This window comes from Nycticebus coucang, chromosome 15, assembly GCF_027406575.1.
Source record: "Nycticebus coucang isolate mNycCou1 chromosome 15, mNycCou1.pri, whole genome shotgun sequence".
NCBI lineage: Eukaryota > Metazoa > Chordata > Mammalia > Primates > Lorisidae > Nycticebus > Nycticebus coucang.
Window position 1 is genome coordinate 37,922,961 of NC_069794.1, and position 24,039 is coordinate 37,946,999.

Genomic DNA, 24,039 nt, shown 5'->3' on the forward strand with positions numbered 1-24,039 from the left:
AAGTCTGCTAAGGCCTAGTACAGTGGCTCATGCCTATCATTCTAGCACTTTGGGAGGCCAAGGCAGGAGGGATCACCTTGAAGCCAGAAGTTTGAGACCAGCCTGGGCAATAGCAAGATCCCATCTCCATAAAAATAAATAATAAAGAAATAAAAGTCTGCTCAGAACTAAAAAGAGAAAATCTTATTACTTCATATTACATGTTAATTGTTCAATTATATCCATTTGAATAAATGAGAATGAAAGCATAAAAGTTTAAACATTTTTTTAAAAGAAAAACCCCCCAAGAAGTATAGAGGAATAAAGAAAGGTAACCTTTTAATTTTGGATATGGGGTCTCTCTCTCCCTGTTGCCCAGGCTACGGTACAGTGGTGTCATCACAGCTCACTGCAGTCTCAAATTCTTGGGCTCAAGTGATTCTCAAGTGAGCCTCTTATCAGTTGCCTGCCACCATGACTGGCTAATTTTTCTATTTTTTTTTGTAGAGAGGAGATCTTGTACTTCCTCTTCCTCAGGCTGGTCCTGAACTCCTGAGCTCATGAGATGCTTCCGTCTCAGCCTCCCACGAGTGCTAAGATTATAGGCATGAGCCACTGTGCCTGCCTGTAGTGTACAGACACTAGATTAAAATAAGAGACATGGGTTCAAATTCTACCTCTTCTACTTAGTCTCTAGTAAATAAACGTCTCTGGACTTTCTCTGCTGTCTCTGTAAAGTGAGCATACTACTGGCTCATTTATTTTTATGTGCTTCTGCTGTACTAAATCTATATTACAATTATTACTAAGACTTGACCTCTAGCTTGTAGATCTAGCAGCACCTACATTGTAAAATACTATGTTGATGTAGTGGGAGGCAATTTTTATAGCCAACATGTTTTTGTTTTTGTTTTTTGAGACTCGCCCTGGATAGAGTGCCATGGTGTCACAACTCACAGCACCTCAAACTCTTGGACTTAAGCAATTCTCTTGCCTCAGCCTGCCAAGTAGCTGGGACTACAGGCACCTGCCACAACGCCTGGTTGTTTGTTTTGTTATTGTAGTTGTCATTGTTTTTTAGATGGCCTGGGCTGGGTTCGAACCCACCAGCCGTGGTGTATGTGGCTGGCACCCTACCCACTGAGCTACAGGTGCTGCCCTATAGCCAACCTCTTATTCAGTAAACTACTGTAACACATTGAGACACTGGCTTTTCAATTGGTATTGAAATAGTATGATTGAATCAAACAAATTTAAATCTTAACAATTAAGAGACCAAGTTCATACTTTTTTTTTCTTAAGAGACAGGGTCTTGCTCTGTCACGTAGGCTACAGTGCAGTGGCATAATCATAGCTCACTGTAGCCTCAAACTCCTGAGCTCAAGCAATCATCCTGCTTCAGCTTTTCCAGTGGCTGGGATTACGGGCGTGTACCACCATGCCTGGTTAATTTTTTTTCCCAATCTTATTAGTGACAGGGTTTCCCTATGTTGCTTAGGCTAGTTTCAAACTCTAAGTCTCAAATGATCCTCCAGGCGTGGCTCCCAAAGTGCTAGGATTATAAGCATGAGCCATCACACTTGGCTGTTCCATGCCTTTTGATTAACTGAGAAAAACATTATAAGCATTAACAAGTGTGGACAGAAAGAACGAAAGAATAAAGTCGATCCCCCAGTTGCAGTTAAGTTCAAATAAGGTTTTTGCTTTTCAAGCAAATGAGGATGTATGAGGCAATGACAGGTGACTTATTAAGGGCAAAGATAGACATTTTTATCTGTTTCATTAGTAAATTACAATTTTGTATTTCAAATATTTTAACATTTTATTTTAGATATATATATTTTTTTGAGACAGAGTCTCACAATGTCGCCCTTGGTGGAATGTCATGGCATCACAGCTAACAGCAACCTCAAACTCTTGGGTTTAAGCCATTCTCTTGCCTCAGCCTCCCAAGTAGCTGGGACTACAGATGCCTGCCACAATGCCCAGCTATTTTTTTTTGTTGCAGTTGTCAATGTTGTTTAGCTGGCCCAGGCCAGGTTTGAACCTGCCAACCTCGAACCTGTCACCCTTGGTGTATGTGGCTGGTGCTGTAACCACTGTGTTACGGGCACCAAGTCTATTTTAGAAATGTTTTCAGACATATAAATTTTATATACCATAGAAACTCTGTAAGTTGACCACCCAAGGGACTGTAATAAACTAGTTAACATACAGAGGTGTTCAACATGAGGAACTACGTACATACGGTGCATGTCTGGTCTATTAAAGTTAGGTCAACTTACAGAGGAGGTCAGGGTAAGAAAGTGGTCAGCTATATAGGTTCAACTGTATATACATGCTCTGGAATTATATACTGACTTCAACAGTGGGATTATTTATTTTAAATCTCTTTTCTCTTTCTCCTTTTTCCCTTATTTCCAGGTTATTCATATTAAGTAACATGATTCTTCCCCATTCTTCTCTCTGTTCATAAACACATACACACACAGCAATGGAGGGAGGGGATAGTCATTTTATCTCCAAACAACAAAAAAATGAATCATCAAATCTCTGCATCCAGGTTTTCTCATTTAACAATACCTTGTGGACATCCTAAATAAACTGATACTCTCTCATTCATTCATGTCAATGCTGTACAATATTCTACAGTGCAGACTGTACCGTGGTTCATTCCCTTGCTATTGTATTAGTGGGCATTTGTTTTGTTTCTAGTCCTTCCTTTCCCCTTCTTCTACCACCTACCACCCACCAGATGCAATGCTGCAGCAAACCTCCTTGCACATGGATCCTTTTCTGCTAGTCCTGTGCTTTGTCCTGTGAATAGTCCCAAGAGTGGGGTTGCTATCTTGAAGGACATGATTTCTATTTTAATTGATGCTGTTAGCTGTCTATGAGAAAGGCTGCAGCAGTTCTCATTTCCACCAGAAAGCAACATGTGCATCTTTTCACTTATATCTATATAGATAATGGACCTTTTTCATTTTTGCTAACCTGATCTCTCTATTACATTAAGTGTATTTCCCCAAATGCCGGAAAGTTTGATCATCAGGCCATTTGGATTTGTACTTCTAGTGAAATGCCTATTTATAGTCTTTTTTGTTGTTGTTGTCCTCAATAGGGTGCTGTTGCATCACAGCTCACAGTAACCTCCAGCTCGTGGGCTAGGGCGATTCTCTTGCCTCAGCCTCCCAAGTACCTTGGACTACAGGGGCCCGCCACAACACCCGGCTATTTTTGTTGCAGTTGCCACTGCTATTTTAGCTGGCCAGGGCCGGGTTCGAACCCATCACCCTCGGTATATGGGGCTGGCACCCTACCCAATGAGCCACAGGTGCCACACTTATTTATAGTCTTTGCCTATCTTTCTATTGAGTTACTTTTTTGTTAATTTATGAGAACTTTAAATAGTGTTGGTTTTAACTTTATTTACCCACTTCAGTTTTGTCCCCAAATGTGTACTTGAAATATTAAACTTTGCATTTGGTATTGTTTTTGTCCTTTACTTTTAAAGTTTTTGGATTGCCTGTTGTAGATAAGATTATCTCGTCCTCTAGTACAATACTGTCCACCCAAACCTACTACAATGATGGCAGTCTTCTATGTCTGCACCATCCAACATGGTAGTCATTAATCACCTATTGCTAGAGAGACTGAAGTCCTGAAGTTTAATTAATTGAACTTTAAATAGCCACATGTGGCTATGATTACTATAATAAACAGTTCAGTTCTAGAATGCAGCCATGGACTGGCATAGGCTAGGAGTACTAATATCATCTGTGAGTATGTTAAAAATGTCATTCCCACTTCAGAACTAATGCATCAGTCTTCATTTTAACAAGATCTCAAGTGATTCACATTCACATTAAAGTCTGAGGAGCACTGTTAATAATTACATAAATTAAGGATTAAAAAAAATTTTTTTTTATGTCATGGATCCCACTGACAATCTGGTGATATCTGTGAGCTCCTTCTGAGACCAATATTTCTAAAAGCTGGAATTATAACACACAGAATCATTGAGAAATAAATTATATCAAAATAAAACTATCAAAACATTTTTTAAAATTTTGTATGTCCTGCTTTATAAATGCATGAAAGACAAGTTAGTGAGGGGTCTAAAGCCTAGTAGTTTCAGTAATGTTGAAGCAGTAATGAGCATACACTCACTCATTACGTGTAGTAACTACATATGACACGAAACTCCTGATTTCTAATGTTGACGGAGTCATAGGTGGTAGTAATCTTGTGTTTTCTTAACTATATTAGTAATTGAAGGAAATGCTAAATGTTAGTTACAAAAGAAAATGTTTTATTTCCTATACTATCTTTGTGATTGTTCAACTAAGTGCCTAATTTTCTTCTAAAGATTTTAACCTACATTGCATCTTGGCCTTTTGGCTAAGATCAAGTTTAAAAATTTTAACCCACCTGGAATCGATATTTGTGTATTGCATAAACTGTGAGGACAAATTTATTTAAGATAAAAATCTAGGCTTGGCACCTGTAGCTCAAGTGGCTAGGGCACCAGCCACAAACCTGAAGCTGGTAGGTTCGAATCCAGCCCAGGCCCGCCAAACAACAATGACAACTACAACCAAAAAATAGCTGGGCATAGTGGCAGGCGCCTGTAGTCCCAGTTACTTGGGAGGCTGAGGCAACAACATCACTTAAGCCCAAGAGTTTGAGGTTGATGTGAGCTCTGACTCCACGGCACTCTACCCAGGGTGACAGCTTGAGACTCAGTCTCAAAAAAAAAAAAAAAAAAAAGATGAAAATCCAGACTGCTAGCAGCCCTTCTTTTCCAAGTAGTAACTGAACTGTTATGGTATATAATTAGTTTTACTAAATTATGATAAAAAGCTAGGAATTACAAAATCTCTACTTTAAATAATGTATTCATTTACTACGCATGACAGTTTTGTAAACCTTCCACTGACATTTAAAAAAAACCAAAACATTTGCTGGGCACAGTGGCTCATGTCTGTAATCCAAACTACTTGTTATGCTTGGAGAGCTGAGGTGAGAGAATCCCTTGAGGCCAGGAGTTAGAGATCAGCCTATGTAAAAGACAAACTCCCTCTCTAAAAAAAATTTTAAAAAATTCACTGGACATGGTGGTACACACTTACAGTCCCAGCTAATTGAGAGGCGGAGGCAGGAAGATCGCCTGAGCCCAGGAGTTTGAGGCTGCAGTGAGCAATGATTGTGGCACTGCATGCTACAGAAAAGACTTCATCTCTAAAAAAACAAACATAAACAAAAAACACTCGCTCTGGTCATGTAATGTTAAGTAACTAAATCAAAATTATTGATAGAATTAGTCCTTCTAGTCCTTACTAAGTTTCTATCTAGTACAGCTATCAAATTCTCAGATGTAGTATATTTAAGTTCTTCACCATTACCGTATTTTCATCAACTTCTTGTTTTTTAAAACATTTTTGCAATTACTCTCATTTGACCTATAGAAGTTACAACTATAAAATCACCTATTATTAATATACTGTTACATTAATACTTTGTGATTTTTATCTTAAATTATACCTCATCAGATATAAATACCTTCTTTCTTAATAACTCTTAGCCCACCCTTTTATTTTTTTAATCTTTATCAATTTGCATTAAGAGTATTTCCTATAGACAAATAAAGCTGGGCTTGGTTTGATGGTCAATATGAAAGTTTCTCTGTTTTAATGGAATATTTTAAATCTATTCCTCAGCTTTCTAATAGCAAAGGAGCCTTAAGCCAAGGAGATGGAAGAGTAATCCAAGGATTTTTATAGGCCAAGATCTGCCAACACTCACTTCTGCTCCTGCTCCGGGCTCTCACACTGTCTCTTGGTTCTCATTCCTGCCAGGGGACAGAAATCCCAAACTGTGGTAGCTAAGATGGGCTTCTAAAAATTTCTTCCTTGTATGTAGCAAGCTTTTTTATTTTTTTAATTTTTGAAAAATTTTTTCCTTAAATCGTAATTGTATACATTTTTGGGCTACAATGTAATGATTTGATACACAGTATGGAATGCTTAAAAACTGATTAATATAACCATCACCTCACTTACTTTTTTTTGTAGTAAGATATTTACAGTTTACTCTTAGTTGTTTATAACTACACCCTTGCATTGGGCACATTAGTCCAGATCCCGTCAATTGCCCTCTCTCCTCTCACCAAACACCTTCTCCTCCCTCCCTCCTTCGCCCTTGTTAGACTATTTGTGTTTTATAATTTGTTAAGAGAGCGTGTTTTTATATTGGTTTCATAATAACATTGAGTACACTGGATACTTCTTTTTTTCCATTCTTGAGATACTTTACTCAGAAGGATGTCTTTCAACTCCATTCAGGTAAACATAAATGATGTAGAATCTCCATCTCCTTTTATGGCTGAATAGTATTCCATGGTATATATATACCACAATTTGTTAATCCATTCATGGGTTGATGGGCATTTGGGCTGCTTCCACGACACGGCAATTATGAATTGGGCTGTAATAAACATTCTGGTGCAAATGTCTTTGTTGAAAATTATTATTATTTTTTGAGACAGAGGTCTCACTATGTCACCATTAGTAGAGATCTTTAAATTATTTAAAGATAATTTATTATTTAAGTTTTAGGGTGATTTGTTACACAACAATACATAACTGGAACACTAGCTTTCCTAAAGCCTTACACTTCACTCAGACCCCAGCTGCCTGCCAAAAGGTAGCTAAGAGGCAAATACCTGGAATTAGAAAAGAAAGAAAAAACGAAACACATTTTATACTGTCATTCCCTAGAAACTCTTAATTTCTTCCTCTTTCAAGTAGGCCAAGCAGCAAGGCTTATTCTATTCAGTAATTAGTAATGACTATGTAATTTAAACTTAAAATGTTAAAACAAGTAGGAATTGTTTTGAGTTTGGCTTGGAGCATGGCTATACTAAGAAGTATGATGACTCAATATTGTCACTATTTTTCTCTATTTGAATTGTGAAATTTTTATTCATATAGTGATCCATAATAGACATCTGGCCTTTACTTAGTTGAATGCATATTTTACATATTAAGTTACTGCCATTATAAAATTATCTTTTGTGGGGTGGTGCCTGTGGCTCAAAGGAGTAGGGCGCTGGTCCCATAAGCCAGAGGTGGTGGGTTCAAACTCAGCCCCGGCCAAAAACTGAAAAAAAAAAAAAAAAAATTATCTTTTGTGGTATAAATGCAGTAACAGAATTAAATGTAGACATGGACACTGACATCATAGTGACAGCACTCTGTTATAAATGATTCATCCAGATGACCCAGCATATACATCTATTAACTTCTGAGATCCTTAAAAAATTAAATCACAAAATTAAAATTGTTCAGAAAGAACTCTTAGATATCCCTAAGTATGTTCACGGAAAAAACACTATAGAGAGAATGAGAATGGTCCCAAATGGGATGATACATCCTCTTGGCCACTGGATTCAAAATTTCATCTCAAGACTTAACAAACTCCTCAAAATCTGCCCCTAAAATTAAAAATTAGAGTATTACAGGCCTCTTTGCCTACTTGCTATGGCAATGGGGTCTGTTTACTATATATGGTGAATGTTATCTTACTTTGTAAACCTTCTTACTCTGTAAACCCACCTTTCTCTTTTTCGATAAACTTTGTTTTGTGCTTAAAAAATATAAAGTATTGCTGGATTGATTAAAGATTATAAACACAGTAGCAAATTAAAAAATTTATATTACTCCTTAAAATGTTATGTCTCTTCATACAGCATGTATGAAACAATAAGCTAAAGGAAGTTTCTTCCTGATGCCATCATATTTAAAACTTCTTCCTTATAGTTGTCTGATGAACATTTTCTCTCCTCATGCACTTTTATCTGTAAGTTGTTTACATTATCTGTAAAAATTCACAGACTTGTGAAGGTTCAGAGGTATAGGAAAGAAGGTTTTGGTAAGCACAAGCTGTAATGTTACAGGTAGTGTGACTGCAATTATATTCTTAGATGATTAAATATTAAAATAAAGTAATTTTATGTTGAAGATAAGGAATGGCACTATATACATTTAAAATCATGAAATTTAAGTAAGAATTAAAATATCTTTAATCACATTGAAATATTTTTTTTTACAATATACTGGTTTTACATAGAATTTGAAATATTTTCATCAAACTGGTTAACATAGCCTTCGCAGCATTTTCTTAGTTATTGTGTTAAGACATTTATATTCTACACTTAGTAAATTTCACATGTACCCTTATAAGATGCACCGTAGGTGTGGTCCCACCAATTGCTCTCCTTCCACCCATCCTCCCCCCTCCCCTCCCTCTCCCCTTTTCCCTTCTTCTTGGGTTATAATTTGGTTATAGCTTTCATATGAAAGCCAAAAATTGATTTCATAGTAAGGCTGAGGACACTGGATACTTTCTCTTCCATTCTTGAGATACTTTACTAAGAAGAATATGTTCCAGCTCCATCCATGTAAACATGGAAGAGTAAATGAGCAACCTCCCCACCTGCCGATTTGTGTTCATATCCATGAAGCTCTGTGTTAGAATCCTGTGTTATTTATTAAAAATTGAAACATTCAGTTTTATCTCACATCAAAAACAGAACCTATGGAGGTAGCCATAAATCTAAATCTTAAGTGGTATTTATTCATTTTACATTCATTATAAAGAGGAAAATCTATTATTGCTCCCTAGTGAATTGTTAAACATTCTGGGATAATGATAACTGATGGGTATCATCATAAATATATATCTTCTCAAAAAATTTAACTAAGTTTGTCAAAATAAAAAATATTTCAAAAAATGATTAATACTACCCAAAACATTAAAACTTAAATAGGAATTATAGAGCACCAATGACATAACTCATTTTCATACAAATAAAATTAATTGGGATTACTTACATATAAATTCTTTTTTTTACATATAAATTCTTAAAAGGAGTAAAATAATTTTGCAGAATTTTTTTAAGAAATGTAACTATGTTTCTAAACAAGAACCAAATTTTGAACAAAATTCTTCCTGCATCTTGGTTACTGAAGTTCACATAAGAGAAAAATATCTCACCATTTCCTCATGAAACTTAACAGCTTTATTAAGAACAGATTCATTAATGCCTTATATAGTATCACTAATATTTCATTCTTTTGAAATTAAAAAAGTATGCTGAACTAACTTTACAATAGCAAACAGCTGTATACTGCTTAGCTGCATGTGATAAATTTTGAACTTATAAAGAAAATTCTTAAGTAGGAAATAAAAGTATCTATAAGCACTTATAAAAACATGAAATATCATATATACACAATCTTAAATACATAATGTAGCTATAATTAGACTCCACTACTGACACAAATAAATTCCAGATTTGAAATAAAGAATGAATTCTGTTTTCCAGTGTTAAGTATCTACATATTATTTCCAAATAAGTAAAGGTCTGGAAAAAATTATGAAAGGAAATCCCAGAAATCCACTAAAATTGGCACTTCAAGAGACTGATTTCTTCTTAAAGGTCAAGAATCACATTCTATTAAACTTCTAAAACAGTCTTCATCTCACTAGCATCTTGCTAGTTTTCATGTACTTAGCAGATTACATGCACAAAAGCAGAGTCCACTTAACTGCATAATTGTGCAGTTTTTACATCTCTGAATGTGTCTGGTAGGTATCGTTAAGAAATGAGTGTAATAATTGAGACACCTTTGATCTGAAAAATATATATTATGGAAGAAAAGTGTCAATTTTTAGAATTATTTCTCCTAGTTACAGGTCTTCTGCATTAGATATGCAATAATAACTATAAATAAAATAAGGCTATTAATGTAAAGCTTTGGTCTCTACATCAAAAATGACAAGATTTTCCACATAGGTTTTAAAATAATAGATGGGTACATACTGCCATCATGTGGTAAAAAAAATTAAGACTCTTTTTAGATAAGAACACAAGAGCAATCAAGGAAAGTAAATGGAAAGTTTGTTTTCTTAATCGCCAATCTCAAAACTCAGAGACATGGCTATTAAATATCTTAGTTTTTGTTATTAAACCATTATTAAGTTGTCATTATTGCAGTTGTTTTGAACACTTTGGTGAGTTTACTGGTCTACCGTGTTTTTGTTTTAAGGCAATTAACCTGAGGGCAGGCCTGTATTGGAAGGGAAAAGTATAGTAGAAAATCCTTAATGACTGTAGAACCAAAGATAGAGTTTAGCCAACTGCAGATACTCTAAGGTAATGAAATTTCAGAGACAGCCAGAGAGAGGAAATTGAATTCCCTGCGTTATTTCTGCCCAAATCTCTAGTTGTCCTCTGAACAACATATGTGTGGGGCATACTCTAAGTTGTCCTACTATGACCAAAAAAATTGACCTGAAATTGGAGCTAAGGCCTAAGAAATAGAGTAGATAGTGTGAGTACAACCAAGTTTCATAATTTCTTACTACAACAAAAACATCAGCTCTTTAGAGGGACATAAAATGCAATTTCCACAATACGACAGCAACAATGTTATCTAAATGTACTCTATGATATAAATAAACAATTTTAAGTTACCCAACATCTGAAGAAATAAGAATATGTGACTCATTTTTAAAAGAAAAAAATCAACAGAGACTAACTCCAAGGTGACCCAGAGTTTAGAAGTAGCAGATAAGAATCTTAAAGCTGCTATTTAAACTATTCACAATGGTGTAAAGGAAACTATGTTCATAATAAACAAATAACAGAGAAATAAAAGCTATAATAAACAACCAAATGGAAATTCCAGAAGTGAAAAATTCCATCCTTAAGTATTTACTCAAAAACCCCCAAAATATATGTCCACATAAAATCCCACATTCAAATGTTTGTAGCAGCTTTACTTACAAAGTTTCTGAAGTGGAAATAACTCAAAAGCCCATCAACTAGTACATCAATATAACCATTCAATGGAATATTACTCATCAATGAAAAGAAACTACTAACATGAACTAATACACGAAAAAATAGTTTGGCAATTTCTTATAGAATTAAATGTGATGGATGGATAGATAGATGAACAGATAAAGCAAAAATTATAAAATGCTAATAATGGCAGAAAATGGAGGATATAAAATGGCATTTAAAATTCAATAGTTATCTACGTTAAAAAATTTCACACTTTCTAGGGCAGGTGATCAATTTTGACCATGCTAATTTTAGGAATATAAGCTGATAGGTTATAAAAAAAATACATTGGTATATAGTTACTGCATCAAGACTCTGAGATCTTCCTCCAGTTTGTCCACTAGTTTCATATTCTTCTGCTCAGGGAAACTTTTCTATCTGCAAACTGGAGATTTTGTGTTTCTTCATCAATATAACATATTAAAATGTTAATCCTGATTAAGGCTAGACTTCATAATTATCTCTGGAGAATACATTTATTTTCATTTATTCCTACTTTTTGGCTCTCTCCTTGAACCACTAAAGAAGAAAACAGGTGGGAGGAGGTAAGATGGCTGACTGGAGCCAGCATTCAACAGAAGCCCCTGTCCAGTGGGAGAGATAATGGTCAGAATGAACCCCAGAAGCTGAAGGTCAAGAACTGAGCTGAGAGAGAAGATCAATAAGTGCATGTCATCCCTGGTGAGGCAAACTGTGACTCCAAGGAAGCAAATTTCAGGTACAAAACCCATCTCAAAGAAGAGGAAAGTCCGTCCTGTCCCCCAAGACAGTGATTCGCTATGTGCTCTCTACAAGAGAGCAGTGAACAGAAGACCTCTTGTTTCACCCCATGGAAGAGAACCGCTGAAGGCTGGGACTCTCTCTCCAGAGAGATTCCACTTTGAGCCTGGGCGTTCTTTTGGCTGGCATAAAAGTGAACAAATATTTTCCCTGCCATTCTGAACTCCCAGTCCACCTTTCCCCTGGAAGCCTACCTCCTGAACAGCCAGCCTGGAGTGTCTGGTGGTTCCTTGCTAGGGCTGGGCATTGCATGGGTCAGGAAATCTGGAAGCCTACTCCCTGAACAGCCTGGAGTGTCTGGTGGGTCCTTGCTAGGGCTGGGTATTGCATGGGTCGTAGCACAGTTGCAGCTGTGCTGAAACTGTGATTCAACTAGAAGTGAAGAGCTGCAGGGGAAGGGGACTGGCCTGGCTCTGTGTAAGTGCCTAGCAGAAGCGTGGAGACCCACACAGCACTATCTGAGAAGCAGCGTCAGCTATAGTGGGCTCTGCACTCTCAACTGGGGTCAAATTTTGGAGATACACCTCCTCAAATCTGTAGACCATGGGAGGGAGCAAGATTTCACCCCACAGGGGTACCACAGGAGGAGTGCAGCTGGGGCAGAGACACAGTCTCTGAGGGAGAGAAATATATGCTGTGACAGTAACCACCGGCATGAAACTGATTTAGGAGGAATACTCCCCAGTTTCCAATGACAACGGTAAGGAGTCAGGCTTGAGTTCCCCCTGCTTGCTGGTGGCAGAAGGCGGTGGCCCTGTGGAGGAGACACTGACCCCCTTTGACTCTAGCAGGTGCAAATCCCTGGTGCATTTGCTCATTGGAGGGGGGTGAGATTAAGAAACCTGCGGGGTTACCAGTGGCTGGGAGTAGCTGAGGTGCAACGTGGGGAAAGAGGTACCAATCCCCCTGGACTAACTCTTGCTTGGTGGGCCTTTCTGATTCCACTGAGCACTGAGCAAGTCACACTTGAACTGCCAGTGGACTCCTGCTGTCTGGTTGCTGGAGACCTTTGAACTCTTCCACTTGAACGGTAATTGTGCTACCTGGGACAATTGGTTTGGAACTCTTGACCTGGTCTGGCTATGCAGGGACCCTCCAAGGTTGAGCCCTGGTTGTGTCATTGTGGGAGGAACTGATTCTCCTCTCCTAGTTGTCGCCAGGGCGGGGTGGGGAATGGGGTGTCTCAGTTGCTTGAATCTCTTCCCAGCTGAGATTTCAGGCCAAAGCTGCCAATTAACTAGGATTGGGTAGAGGCTGGTTGAATACAAGATAGAGCCACCTAGCCCCATCATATCAAATCAGGTCCCCTGAGTCTCAGACTGCTGGACTGAAAGGGACTTTGTAAAGCTGTAGAGGAAAAGCCACAGTCACCAGTCCCAGCTCTCTGGTAAAGGGCTGGTTAACTACAACTCCTGGAGCCCTCAATCCAGTCTCACCTTACCAACTTATCTAGCCAAACTAGGGTGAACCAGCAGAAAAACTCAGGCAACATGAATAATCAGAGTAGATCAACTCCCCCTCATCAATGAAAAGAAACTACTAACATGAACTAATACATGAAAAAATGGTTTGGCAATTTCTTATAGAATTAAATGTGATGGATGGATAGATAGATGAACAGATAAAGCAAAAATTATAAAATGCTAATAATGGCAGAAAATGGAGGATATAAAATGGCATTTAAAATTCAATAGTTATCTACGTTAAAAAATTTCATGAATGACAAAAGAGATATAACAGAAGATGCCATTCATAAACAAATGGCTAAAATGTCAGAAATAGAATTAAGAATATGGATGGCAAATAAGATTAATAGAATGGAATTAAAGTTGGAATTAGAAATTCAAGGAGTAGTTCAAAAGTTGTCTCAAGAAATCATTGAATTCAAAGACAAAATCTCCAAGGATTTAGACATAATGAAAAAAGAAACTGCAGACCTCAAAGAAATGAGAAAATTATTTGAGGAGCTTCGTAACACAGTAGAATCCCTTAGTAATAGAATGGAGGAGGCAGAAGAAAGGATTTCTGAAGTTGAAGACAATACTTTTGAACACTCCCAAATACTCAAAGAGGCAGAGAAGTGGAGAGCAAAAACAGATCATTCCCTGAGAGAGTTGTGGGACCACTCCAAAAGAGCAAACATTCACCTTATAGGAACTCCTGAAGGAGAACAGGATGGTCCTAAAGGCACTAATGCTCTAGTCCAAGATATAATGGAGGAGAATTTCCCAAGCACGGCAACAGACACAGAAAGTTAGATAGCAGATAGTTTCAGAACCCCAGCATAATTAAATCCAAATGAAGCATCTCCTAGACACATTGTAATTAACTATTTCAAAGTTAACGTGAAGGAGAAAATTCTGCAAGCAGCCAGACTTAAGAAAAGTATATATATATTCTTCCTTACAAGGGGAAGGATATTGAAATGACTGCAGATCCCTCAGGTCAAATGTTTCAAGCCAAAAGAAAATGGTCATCAACCTTCGATCTCCTAAAATAAAACAATTTTCAGCCCAGGATCCTGTATCCAGCTAAATTGAGTTTCCTTTGTGATGGAGAAATCAAATACTTTACCAATTCACATGTGTTGAAGAAATGTGCCACAACTACACCAGCTCTCCATGGTATTTTCAGACCCATCCTCCACATTGATCAGCTTAATGGTCTACCACCAAACTCACTTAGAAAGCCTTGAACAAAAACTAACATCCATAATGGTGAAAGGATTAAAAATATCCACTGGACGCTTCAAAAACATGACAGCCAAAATACTACCATACTTATCAATAATCACAATTAATGTGAATGGCTAAAATTGTTCTGTAAAGAGGCACAGGTTGGCTGACTGTGTACAAAAACTCAGGCCAGATATCTGTTGCATATAAGAATCTCATCTTACCTTAAGGAATAAAAATAGACTGAGGGTGAAGGGATGGACATCTATAACTCAGGCAAATAGAATCAGAAAAAAGCAGGGGTTGCAATTTTATTCGCAGATACAATATGGTTTAAAACAACAAAGATAAGGAAAGATAAGGATGGTCACTTCATATTTGTCAAAGGAAATACTAAATATGAAGAGATTTCAATTATTAAAATTTATGCACCCTACCAAAATGCTCCTCAATTTATAAAGGAAACCCTAGCAGACATGAACAATTTGATATCCTCCTGCACTGTAATAGCTGGTGATTATAATACCCCTTTAGTAGTGTTGGATAGATCCTCCAAGAAAAAACTAAACAAAGAATATTGGACTTAAATCTTGACCCTACAACATATGGACTTAACAGACATCTACAGAACATTTCATCTTAATAAAACCAAATACACAATCTTCTCATCAGCCCACGGAACATCCTCCAAAATTGATCACATCTTAGGTCACAAATCTATTCTCAGCAAATGTAAAAGAATAGAAATTATTCCTTGTATTTTCTTGGACCATCACGGAATAAAAGTTGAACTCAATAACAACAGGAATCTTCTCAAACAACATCACGGAAACTAAATAACCTTATGCTGAATGATAGCTGGGTCAAAGATGAGATTCAGAAAGAAATTACCAAATTTTTGGAATAAAATGATAATGAAGACATGACTTATCCCAAAACCTGTGGGACACTGCAAAATTTCCCTCAGAGGGAAATTTATAGTGTTACAAGCCTTCCTCAAGAGAATGGAAAGAGAGGAAGTCAACAACTGGAAAAGGAAGAACAATATGGTTCTTCCTGAACCCGGCAGCAGAGCCAACGGTAAAGCAGAATTAAATGAAATTGAAAATAAAAGAATAAAAGAATCAGAAGATAAATGAATCAAAAAGTTGGTTTTTTGAAGATTAACCAAACTGATAAACCTATGGCTAATCAGAAACAGAAAAGTAAAATACCTAATATCAATCAAAATGATAAAGGAGAAGTAACAACAGACACCTCAGAAATTAAAAAAATCCTTAATGAATACTACAACAAACTTCTCAGAAATATGAAAATCTGGAGGAAATAGACCAATACCTGGAAGCATGTCACCTTCCTAAACTCAGCCAGAAAGAATTGGAAATGTTGACTAGACCTATATCAAACACTGAAATAGCATCAACTATACAAAATCTCCCAAAAAAGAACAGCCTGGTACCAGATGGCTTCACATCAGAATTCTACCAAACCTTTAAAGAGGAACTAGTACCTATATTACAAAACCTTTTCCAAAACATAGAAAAAGAAGAAATACTACCCAACACATTCTATGGTGCAAATATCACCCTGATCTCCAAACCAGGAAAAGACCCAACAAAGAGAGAAAATCACAGACCGATATCATTAATGAATATTGATGCAAAAATTTTCAATAAGATCCTAGCAAACAGATTCAACAGTACATCAAAAGAATTATACACCATGACCAAGTTGGTTTTATTCCAGGGTTACAAAGTTGGTTCAACATACGTAAATCTACAAATATAATACGTCACATAAACAAAATAAAAAACAAAGACCATATGATTCTCTCAATTCATGCAGAGAAAGCTTTTAATTATATCCAGCATCCTTTCATGATCAGAACACTGAAGAAAATTGGCTTGGATGGGTCATTTGTTAAACTGAGAAAGGCCATCTACAGCAAGCCCATAGCTAGTATCATACTGAATGGAATAAAATTGAAAACATTTCCACTCAGGTCTGGAACTGGACAAGGATGCCCATTATCTTCCCTGCTATTCAACATTGTAATGGAAGGCTTAGCCATCTCAATCAGACAAGAGAAGGCAAACAAGGGTATCCAAATGGGGTCAGAGGAGATCAAACTCTTACTGTTTGCAGATGATATGATCTTATACCTGGAAAACCCCAGGGACTCAACTACAGAACTCTTAGAAGTGATCAAGGAATACAGCAGCATCTTAGAATACAAAATCAATACTTAGAAATCAGTAGCTTTTATATATACTAACAATAGTCAAGGTGAAAAAATAGTCAAGGACTCTATTCCTTTTACAGCAGTGCCAAAAGAGATGAAATATCTGGGAATTTAACTAACAAAGGACATGAAAGATCTCTATAAAGAGAACTATGAAATTCTGAGAAGAAATAGCTGAAGATGTTAACAAATGGAAAAACATACCACGCTCACGGCTGGGAAGAATCAACATTGTTAAAATGTCCATACTACCCAAAGCAATATACATATTTAATGCAATCCCTATTAAAGCACCACTGTCATACTTAAAAGATCTGGAAAAAATATTACTCCATTTTATATGGAATCAGAAAAAACCTTGACAAGTAAGCCAAGACATTACTCAGAAATAAAAACAAATCAGGAGGAATCATGCTACCAGACTTCAGGCTATACTATAAATCTATAGTGATCAAACAGCATGGTACTGACACAAAAATAGACAGGTAGATGTATGGAACAGAATAGAGAACCAAGAGATGAACCCAGTTACTTGTTGTCATTTGATCTTTGATAAGCCTATCAAAAACATAAATTTGGGGAAAGATTCCCTATTTAACAAATGGTGCTGGGTGAATTGGCTGGTGACTTGTAGAAGACTGAAACTGGACCCTCACCTTTCACCATTAACAAAAATTGATTCTCACAGGATAAAATATTTAAACTTAAGACATGAAACTATAAAGATACTTGGAGAGAGTGCAGAGAAAACACTGTAAGAAATTGGCCTGGGAGAATATTTTATGAGGAGGACCCCTCTGACAATTGAAGCAAAACCAAAAACATGTTACTGGGATGTGATCAAACTAAAAAGCTTCTGCACAGCCAAGAACACAGTAAGTAAAGCAAGCAGACAGAATGGGAGAAGATATTTGCAGGTTATGTTTCTATTAAGGTTTGATAACTAGGGGAGGCTGAGGCAGAACAATCACTTGAGCCTAGTAGTTTGAGGATGCCGTGAACTATAATTGCACTACTTGCTATTCAGCCTGGATGACAGTGAGACTCTGTCTCTTAAAAAGTAAATTATGCAACCTTGCTAAAATCATGTTTTTACTTTAAAACAGAAACATGAAGGCCAGGTGCAGTGGCTCATGCCTATAATCCTAGCACTCTGGGAGGCCAAAGAGGGTGGGTTGCTTGAGCTCAGGAGTTAGAGACTGGCCTGAGCAAAATTGAGACCCTGTCCCTAATAAAAACGTAACTGAGGGCTTGGCGCCCATAGCTCAGGGAGTAGGACGCCAGCCACATACACCAAGGCCGGTGGGTTTGAGGCCTGCTAAACAACAATGACAACTGCAACCAAAAAATAGCCAGATGTCGTGGTGGGAGCCTGTAGTCCCAATTACTTAGGAGGTTGAGGCAAGAGAATTGCTTACGCCCAAGAGCTTGAGGTTGCTGTGAACTGTGATGCCACAGCACTCTACGGAGGGTGACATAGTGAGATTCTGTCTCAAAAAAAAAAAAAAAAAATATATATATATAGAACTGAGGCAAGAGAGCCCAAGAGCTGGACGTTGCTGTGAGCTGTGACGTCGTGGCACTCTACCCAGGGCAACAATTTGAGACTCTGCCTCAAAAAAACAAACATAAAACCCCCCCAGAAACATAAAGCAATCCAAGAAATAAATGACAAACAGTATTATTTAAATGTCTGGTCAAAATCACACAGTAAATGAATACCAAGATGTCACATGTTTTAATTCTGTTCTACTGGAATTTAAAGTCTAGAAGAGCAGACACTGTCTTGCTTAGATTCATTGCCAGTGCCTAGCACAAAACCATGCATATCACTGGAGTTAATGCTAGTATCAGTATACATGCTTATAATTATTATAGGAGTTAACTGCATTTGCTGAAGAACCAAAATGAATGATAAACGGACAGCAGCTCCAGCTCCCTTTCATGTCACAAAGAAGGCCAACCCGTAATGAAGAACTGCTGCAGGCCTTATTTGTAAAATATAACCTTAAGTGTTTTCCTTCTAGATTGATGAAATTCTTGGAAAAAACCAGCTATCCCATTTCTAAGTGTTAACATGGCAGAATGAACAAATCTACCACTACTTTTTTCTTAGCAGACTATAACTACATGATAGTATTTTAAGATATTTGGTATCTTAAAATGCTATAACCAAGCTAGTGATTAGTTCACCCTTCTATGTAAACAAAGAGTTTTAAGTATGATAACCATATAATTTACCATATAGATTGGGACACAGGGTGTTATTAATACTTATAAATCAGAATAATGAACACTGTTCTAGGCAAATTAAAATTGATGAGCCACCGTAGTTAAAAGCCAAAAGTATCCTCTTTTCTTCTTATGATACCTGCAAGAGAACCCCCTATATATTCTGGCCTATTTTTCTTGTTTATTGTCTAAATTTCCTGATAATGTAGAAATAGGGACTTAAATTACTAAATAATTTCTTATATGCATATGCCCAATTTGAGTAATTATATGGCAATTTTTGGATATGGCCCCTATAAGGATTTCACAAACAGTTGATTATGATAATGAGTTACAGTGAAAAAATGCTCAACCATGCATTACAGGTGAATATCAATCTTGTCAATTTTTGAGATGACTACTTCCAATTTAACTTCCTTCCAACTATTTATGAAAAAACATAGCAGGCAGGATCCCCTAGTCCCATTTCTTAAGCACTGACTTTTATATTTCTTACTACAAATCTTGAGGAACTTCTTACAGAAAAAGTTGGAGCTTTGCACCAGTGATCAAAACCATACATACCTCTGTCAGTTGCTTCAGGTGGTCTTTGTTTGTACTTAATTCTTCTGCTAGATAATTCTTTTTCACTTGTAGCTCACAGATTTCCTTTTTTAATGGAGTCACTAGTTCATAGAACCGAATCTTAAAAAAAGAAATCAAATTAGTAAGGAGTCTTGAGGTGCATTTTACAAGGGTATATCTACTAAGTGTAGAATATAAATGTCTTAACACTATAACTAAGAAAATGTGGTGAAGGCTATGTTAACCAGTTTGATGAAAATATTTCAAATTGTATATAAAACCAGTACATTGTACCCCATAATTGCATTTAATTTAAAAAAAGGAGTCTCGAAATCCAAACTATAATTGAAACTTGCTAATTTGTAGCACTCTCAATTATCAGTAATAAAAAGAAGTATGTACAAAACTAGTTGTCGGGCGGCATGTGTGGCTCAAAGGGGTAGAGCGCTGGCCCCATATGCCGGAGGTGGCGGGTTCAAACCCAGCCCCGGCCAAAAACTGTGAAGAAAAAACAAAACAAAACAAAAAAAACTAGTTGTCAGTGGACCCTAACTACTAAGATTTTATTAAGTCTTAAAGTTCAATCAAGTTACCCCAAGGGCCAGATGCTATGTAACTTCCCACCTTTGACAGTCTCTTCCCTCTCTTCTATTGCCTCTCCTTATTACTTACTCCTTATCTCCTACTTTTTGCTTGGTTTGTATAATGTTCTTTCTTCAATGCCTAAATATATTATAAGCATTCAATAAATATTTGATGAAGAAATAGAACTCTATTCTTTAGTTTCATCTCAGCTCTCGGCAAGGCTCTACTAACTTCTGCCCCTGCAGTTTCAGGCTGAATCAGGACAAATCAGGAGATCTCTTTCACATCGCTACTTCCATTCAGTCAGGAACTCTTTCCACTCATCATTCTCTCAGAGGATTTGCCTGCTCTAACTTAGTAGAGTGTTACATCTGACAAGGTTTCATAAAAAAGTCAGCAGCAAATCACAAGAGAGTAATTAGGGGCTATTATCCAGGCATATAATCTGAAACTCCTTATATATGTCTACATTACAAGAGTAACATATTGGGTAAAAGATAACATCAGGTCTTAACCCAGTCAATCTGCAAATAATTAATTAGTTAGGGTAATATTATCTGTGACAACAAAAGCTATAACAAGGAATATTAACAAACCAGAGAATAAAAATTCTCCTAAGTGCCACCAGTGGTATTATATCTCCTATGGATAAAGCCTCAATGACAGCACTTGATTTAATTGTTTTGAACAATACACCTTTGGCAGATGTATACCTTCAACTATATCAAAGCTATTTAAATAAAAATCTGGATTAAAAAGTATTACTTCATTTTATAGGAAATCACAAATCTGGAAATCTTATCCCAATGAGAACCAAGAATAAGAATCACCACCCCAGAAAAAATAATAGGTAATATTTATATGTGTTTACTATGTTCTAAGCACTGTGCTAATAAGCATTTTGCATACATATTTATAGTTAAACTTCACAATTATTATTAGCTCTTTTACAGATGAAAACAATTCAAGCTTCTTTGAGTGATATGACTTCTATATATCAAAACCCAGCAGTTCTCAATGTGTAATTTGGGGACCCAGGGCCCTGCCTACCTACCACTCAATGTGACCCTTTCACGGATCAAAACTACTTTCCTTATAATATTAAGATTTTTTTTCTTGCTTCACTCTCATTCTGTCATGACTATTCAGTGGAGTTCTGTCAGTGGCTGCATCTGACATCACCCTTAAGGCCAATGAAATATGTGCTTATGTATTCTTGTGTTTAAGAAATTTTTCTGTTTTAGTTTCTAATATGGCAAATATTGATAAATATAGCCCATATAAACAAAAGCTCTTCGTGATCCTTCACAAATTTTAGAGTGTAAACAGATACTGACACCAACAAATTTGGGACTACTCCCATAGATTAATCCTAAGTGTGGATTTGTGTAACCAACACTGCAATCAAAATCCTGAGCTAATCTATCACCACAAAGCTCTCCCTCATCTTATACCACTTTATAACACATTAACTCTACTCTTTCTCACTATCTCTAACCAGCCACTGGCAACAACCAATCTATTTTTTAACTCTATAATTTTTCATTTTAAGAACATTATAAACCAGAAGTTTATGATAAAATAATTCATTTCTATGTAGTCATTAACTTCAGGGTCCTATTTATTGACTTTGGAGATTGATGGTCAAGACCCTTTGAAATCCAGTGGTCTGAATCGCACTCCACATCTTCTGATCATGGCCATAAACGAATGTACAAATTGGGTATTTCAAAAGTAATAGCTACTACATAAATTGCAATTTTCAGTCTTCAAATATGCTATTTTTAAAAAAGTGATACAGGGTGGCGCCTGTGGCTCAAAGGAGTAGGGCGCCGCCCTACCTATACCTATACCGGAGGTGGTGGGTTCAAACCCAGCCCTGGCCAAAAACTGCAAAAAAAATGGTGATACAGGATACTTACAGATACATATTCAGGAATGGAAAGCTGATCTTCAGGGAAAGCTTTTAGTTTCATATACTGCTCTTCCGTCAAATCAAAGTCACGTAGGTTTCGACGAACATCTCCAGCTTTCTCTCTTAGCTGAGAATTTGTCTCTTCCAGTTGTTTCTGTCTCAATAAAATGGTTTCCATTTCTTGTTTCATTAGTTCTTGATACTTTCTACATTAGGAGAGAATTTATGGCAAGCTTAAAAAAATCCTTGAGATTTAATTTTTACAAAGTTCTCTATTTATAGTAACATAAAATTTGGAAATGAGTATTTTTGGCTCCATCTAAATATTTACTTACTTAACCAGTTAAGTGTGAAATGACAATGCCATACTACCTGTAGCCATATTAGATATTGAACAGAATTGATGCGCTTAAAGAATAATTTTAAAAATTCAAATTATAAGGGGCGGCGCCTGTGGCTCAGTGAGTAGGGCGCCGGCCCCATATGCCGAGGGTGGCGGGTTCAAACCCAGCCCCGGCCAAACTGCAACAAAAAAATAGCCGGGCGTTGTGGTGGGCGCCTGTAGTCCCAGCTGCTCAGGAGGCTGAGGCAAGAGAATCGCGTAGGCCCAAGAATTAGAGGTTGCTGTGAGCTGTGACGCCACGGCACTCTACCCGAGGGTGGTACAGTGAGACTCTGTCTCTACAAAAAAAAAAAAAAAAAAAAAAAATTCAAATTATAAAATTATACATTTCCTTTGCTTAAGGTTTAAGTCTTTTACATCTGTTGTGGATCCTAGTTATTAATTTTCATCTCTCTTTTATCCTGGTACTTCAAGGAACACACACCTTTAAGATGGTAACACCAAAACACCATGAAGTATTCATTTAACCACTCAGGTAATAAAAACACTCATCTGCACATACTCATCATTCTCAAAGAATACATGTAGCAGACATTGGTACTTGCCTACTGAAAGATTTTGAGCAGGAGGGGACCATCTGACTTTTCCTCCTGCCTATTGTAACAATCCCATGAACAGACAACACGTTATTTCTGTCTTAAAACAAATGAACAAACAAAATCACGGCTATTGACCCCATTGCATTTCCCCCTTTGTTTGCTCCCCTCCGGAGCAAAACTGCTCAGAAGTTGTCTATACTCACTGTCTCCAAACCCTTTCCTCTCAAACCCATGCCCATCATATTTTTACCTCTTTACCAAAATCTCAAGGACACCAACGAAATCTGGATTGCTAATGATCAATTTTTAGTTCTTTTCATCCATGATCTAATGACAGCACTTGACATAAATGGTCTCTTCTTCCCTGATACCCTTTCATCACCTGGCTTCCAAGACAGCACACCTTCATTTTTCTCCCATTTTACCATGGTGCCTCCTTAGTCTCCTTTTCTGCCTTGTCTTAATGTTAAGTTACTTGGTACTCTTCTCTGTCTATATGCATTCCCTTGGGGAATTCATCCAGTATCATGACTTAAATACTGTCAAATGATCTCCAGATGTGTACCTCCCTCCAGAGAAGACTTTTCAGATATGCATACTGCCACATGGATTTCTAGTAAGACAACTCTAACTTAACATGTCTTAAATTGAATCCCTACTTTTTCTCACAAACCTAGTCCACTGTGGTTTTCTCCATCTTAGCTGACAGCACTCCATCTTTTCATGTATTCAGGTAAAAAATTTTGGTGCAATTTTGACTCCTTCTTTTTCTTTTAAATCCCACACATAATCCATCAGGACATCCATCAGCTCTGCCTCCAAAATATATTCAGAATCCCCGGTTTTTCCTACCACAAGCTATCAAGAACATTATGGCAATAAACTTTACTTTACTGCCCTCTCAAGCAGTATCATTCAAACTAAGTGTTTAAAGAAATAGAGTAAGAGCCCTACTACGAATGCAGTGGTTCTCAAGTGTTGCTCCCAGACTAGAAGCATCAGCATCACCTGAGAAAACCTGTTAAAAATGGAAATTCTCAGGACTCACTCAAAATCAGAACCTGTGAAGGTAGAACCCAGTATCTATTTTAACAAGCCCTCCTATTGTTTCTGATGCATGCTAATGTTTGAGATCCACTGATCTAATGTGATACTGGCTACTACATATATTAGGTCAGATAATTTTTTAAAAATATCAGTTGATTAGTAAAAT

General features: G+C 36.9%; 1 protein-coding gene across 3 annotated transcripts in view; it reads right to left on the minus strand.

Annotated features, from left to right (window-relative positions):
• The window catches only part of PIBF1 (progesterone immunomodulatory binding factor 1), a 272,823-nt gene that overhangs the window by 231,333 nt on the left and 17,451 nt on the right, over positions 1–24,039 (minus strand). For all 3 annotated transcript variants that reach the window (XM_053563838.1, XM_053563840.1, XM_053563839.1), the window contains 2 exons: positions 21,892–22,090; positions 19,385–19,504 (listed from right to left, as the gene is read on the minus strand). In XM_053563838.1, coding sequence (XP_053419813.1) covers positions 19,385–19,504; positions 21,892–22,090 — 319 coding nt within the window. The remainder of the gene's footprint in view (positions 1–19,384; positions 19,505–21,891; positions 22,091–24,039) is intronic.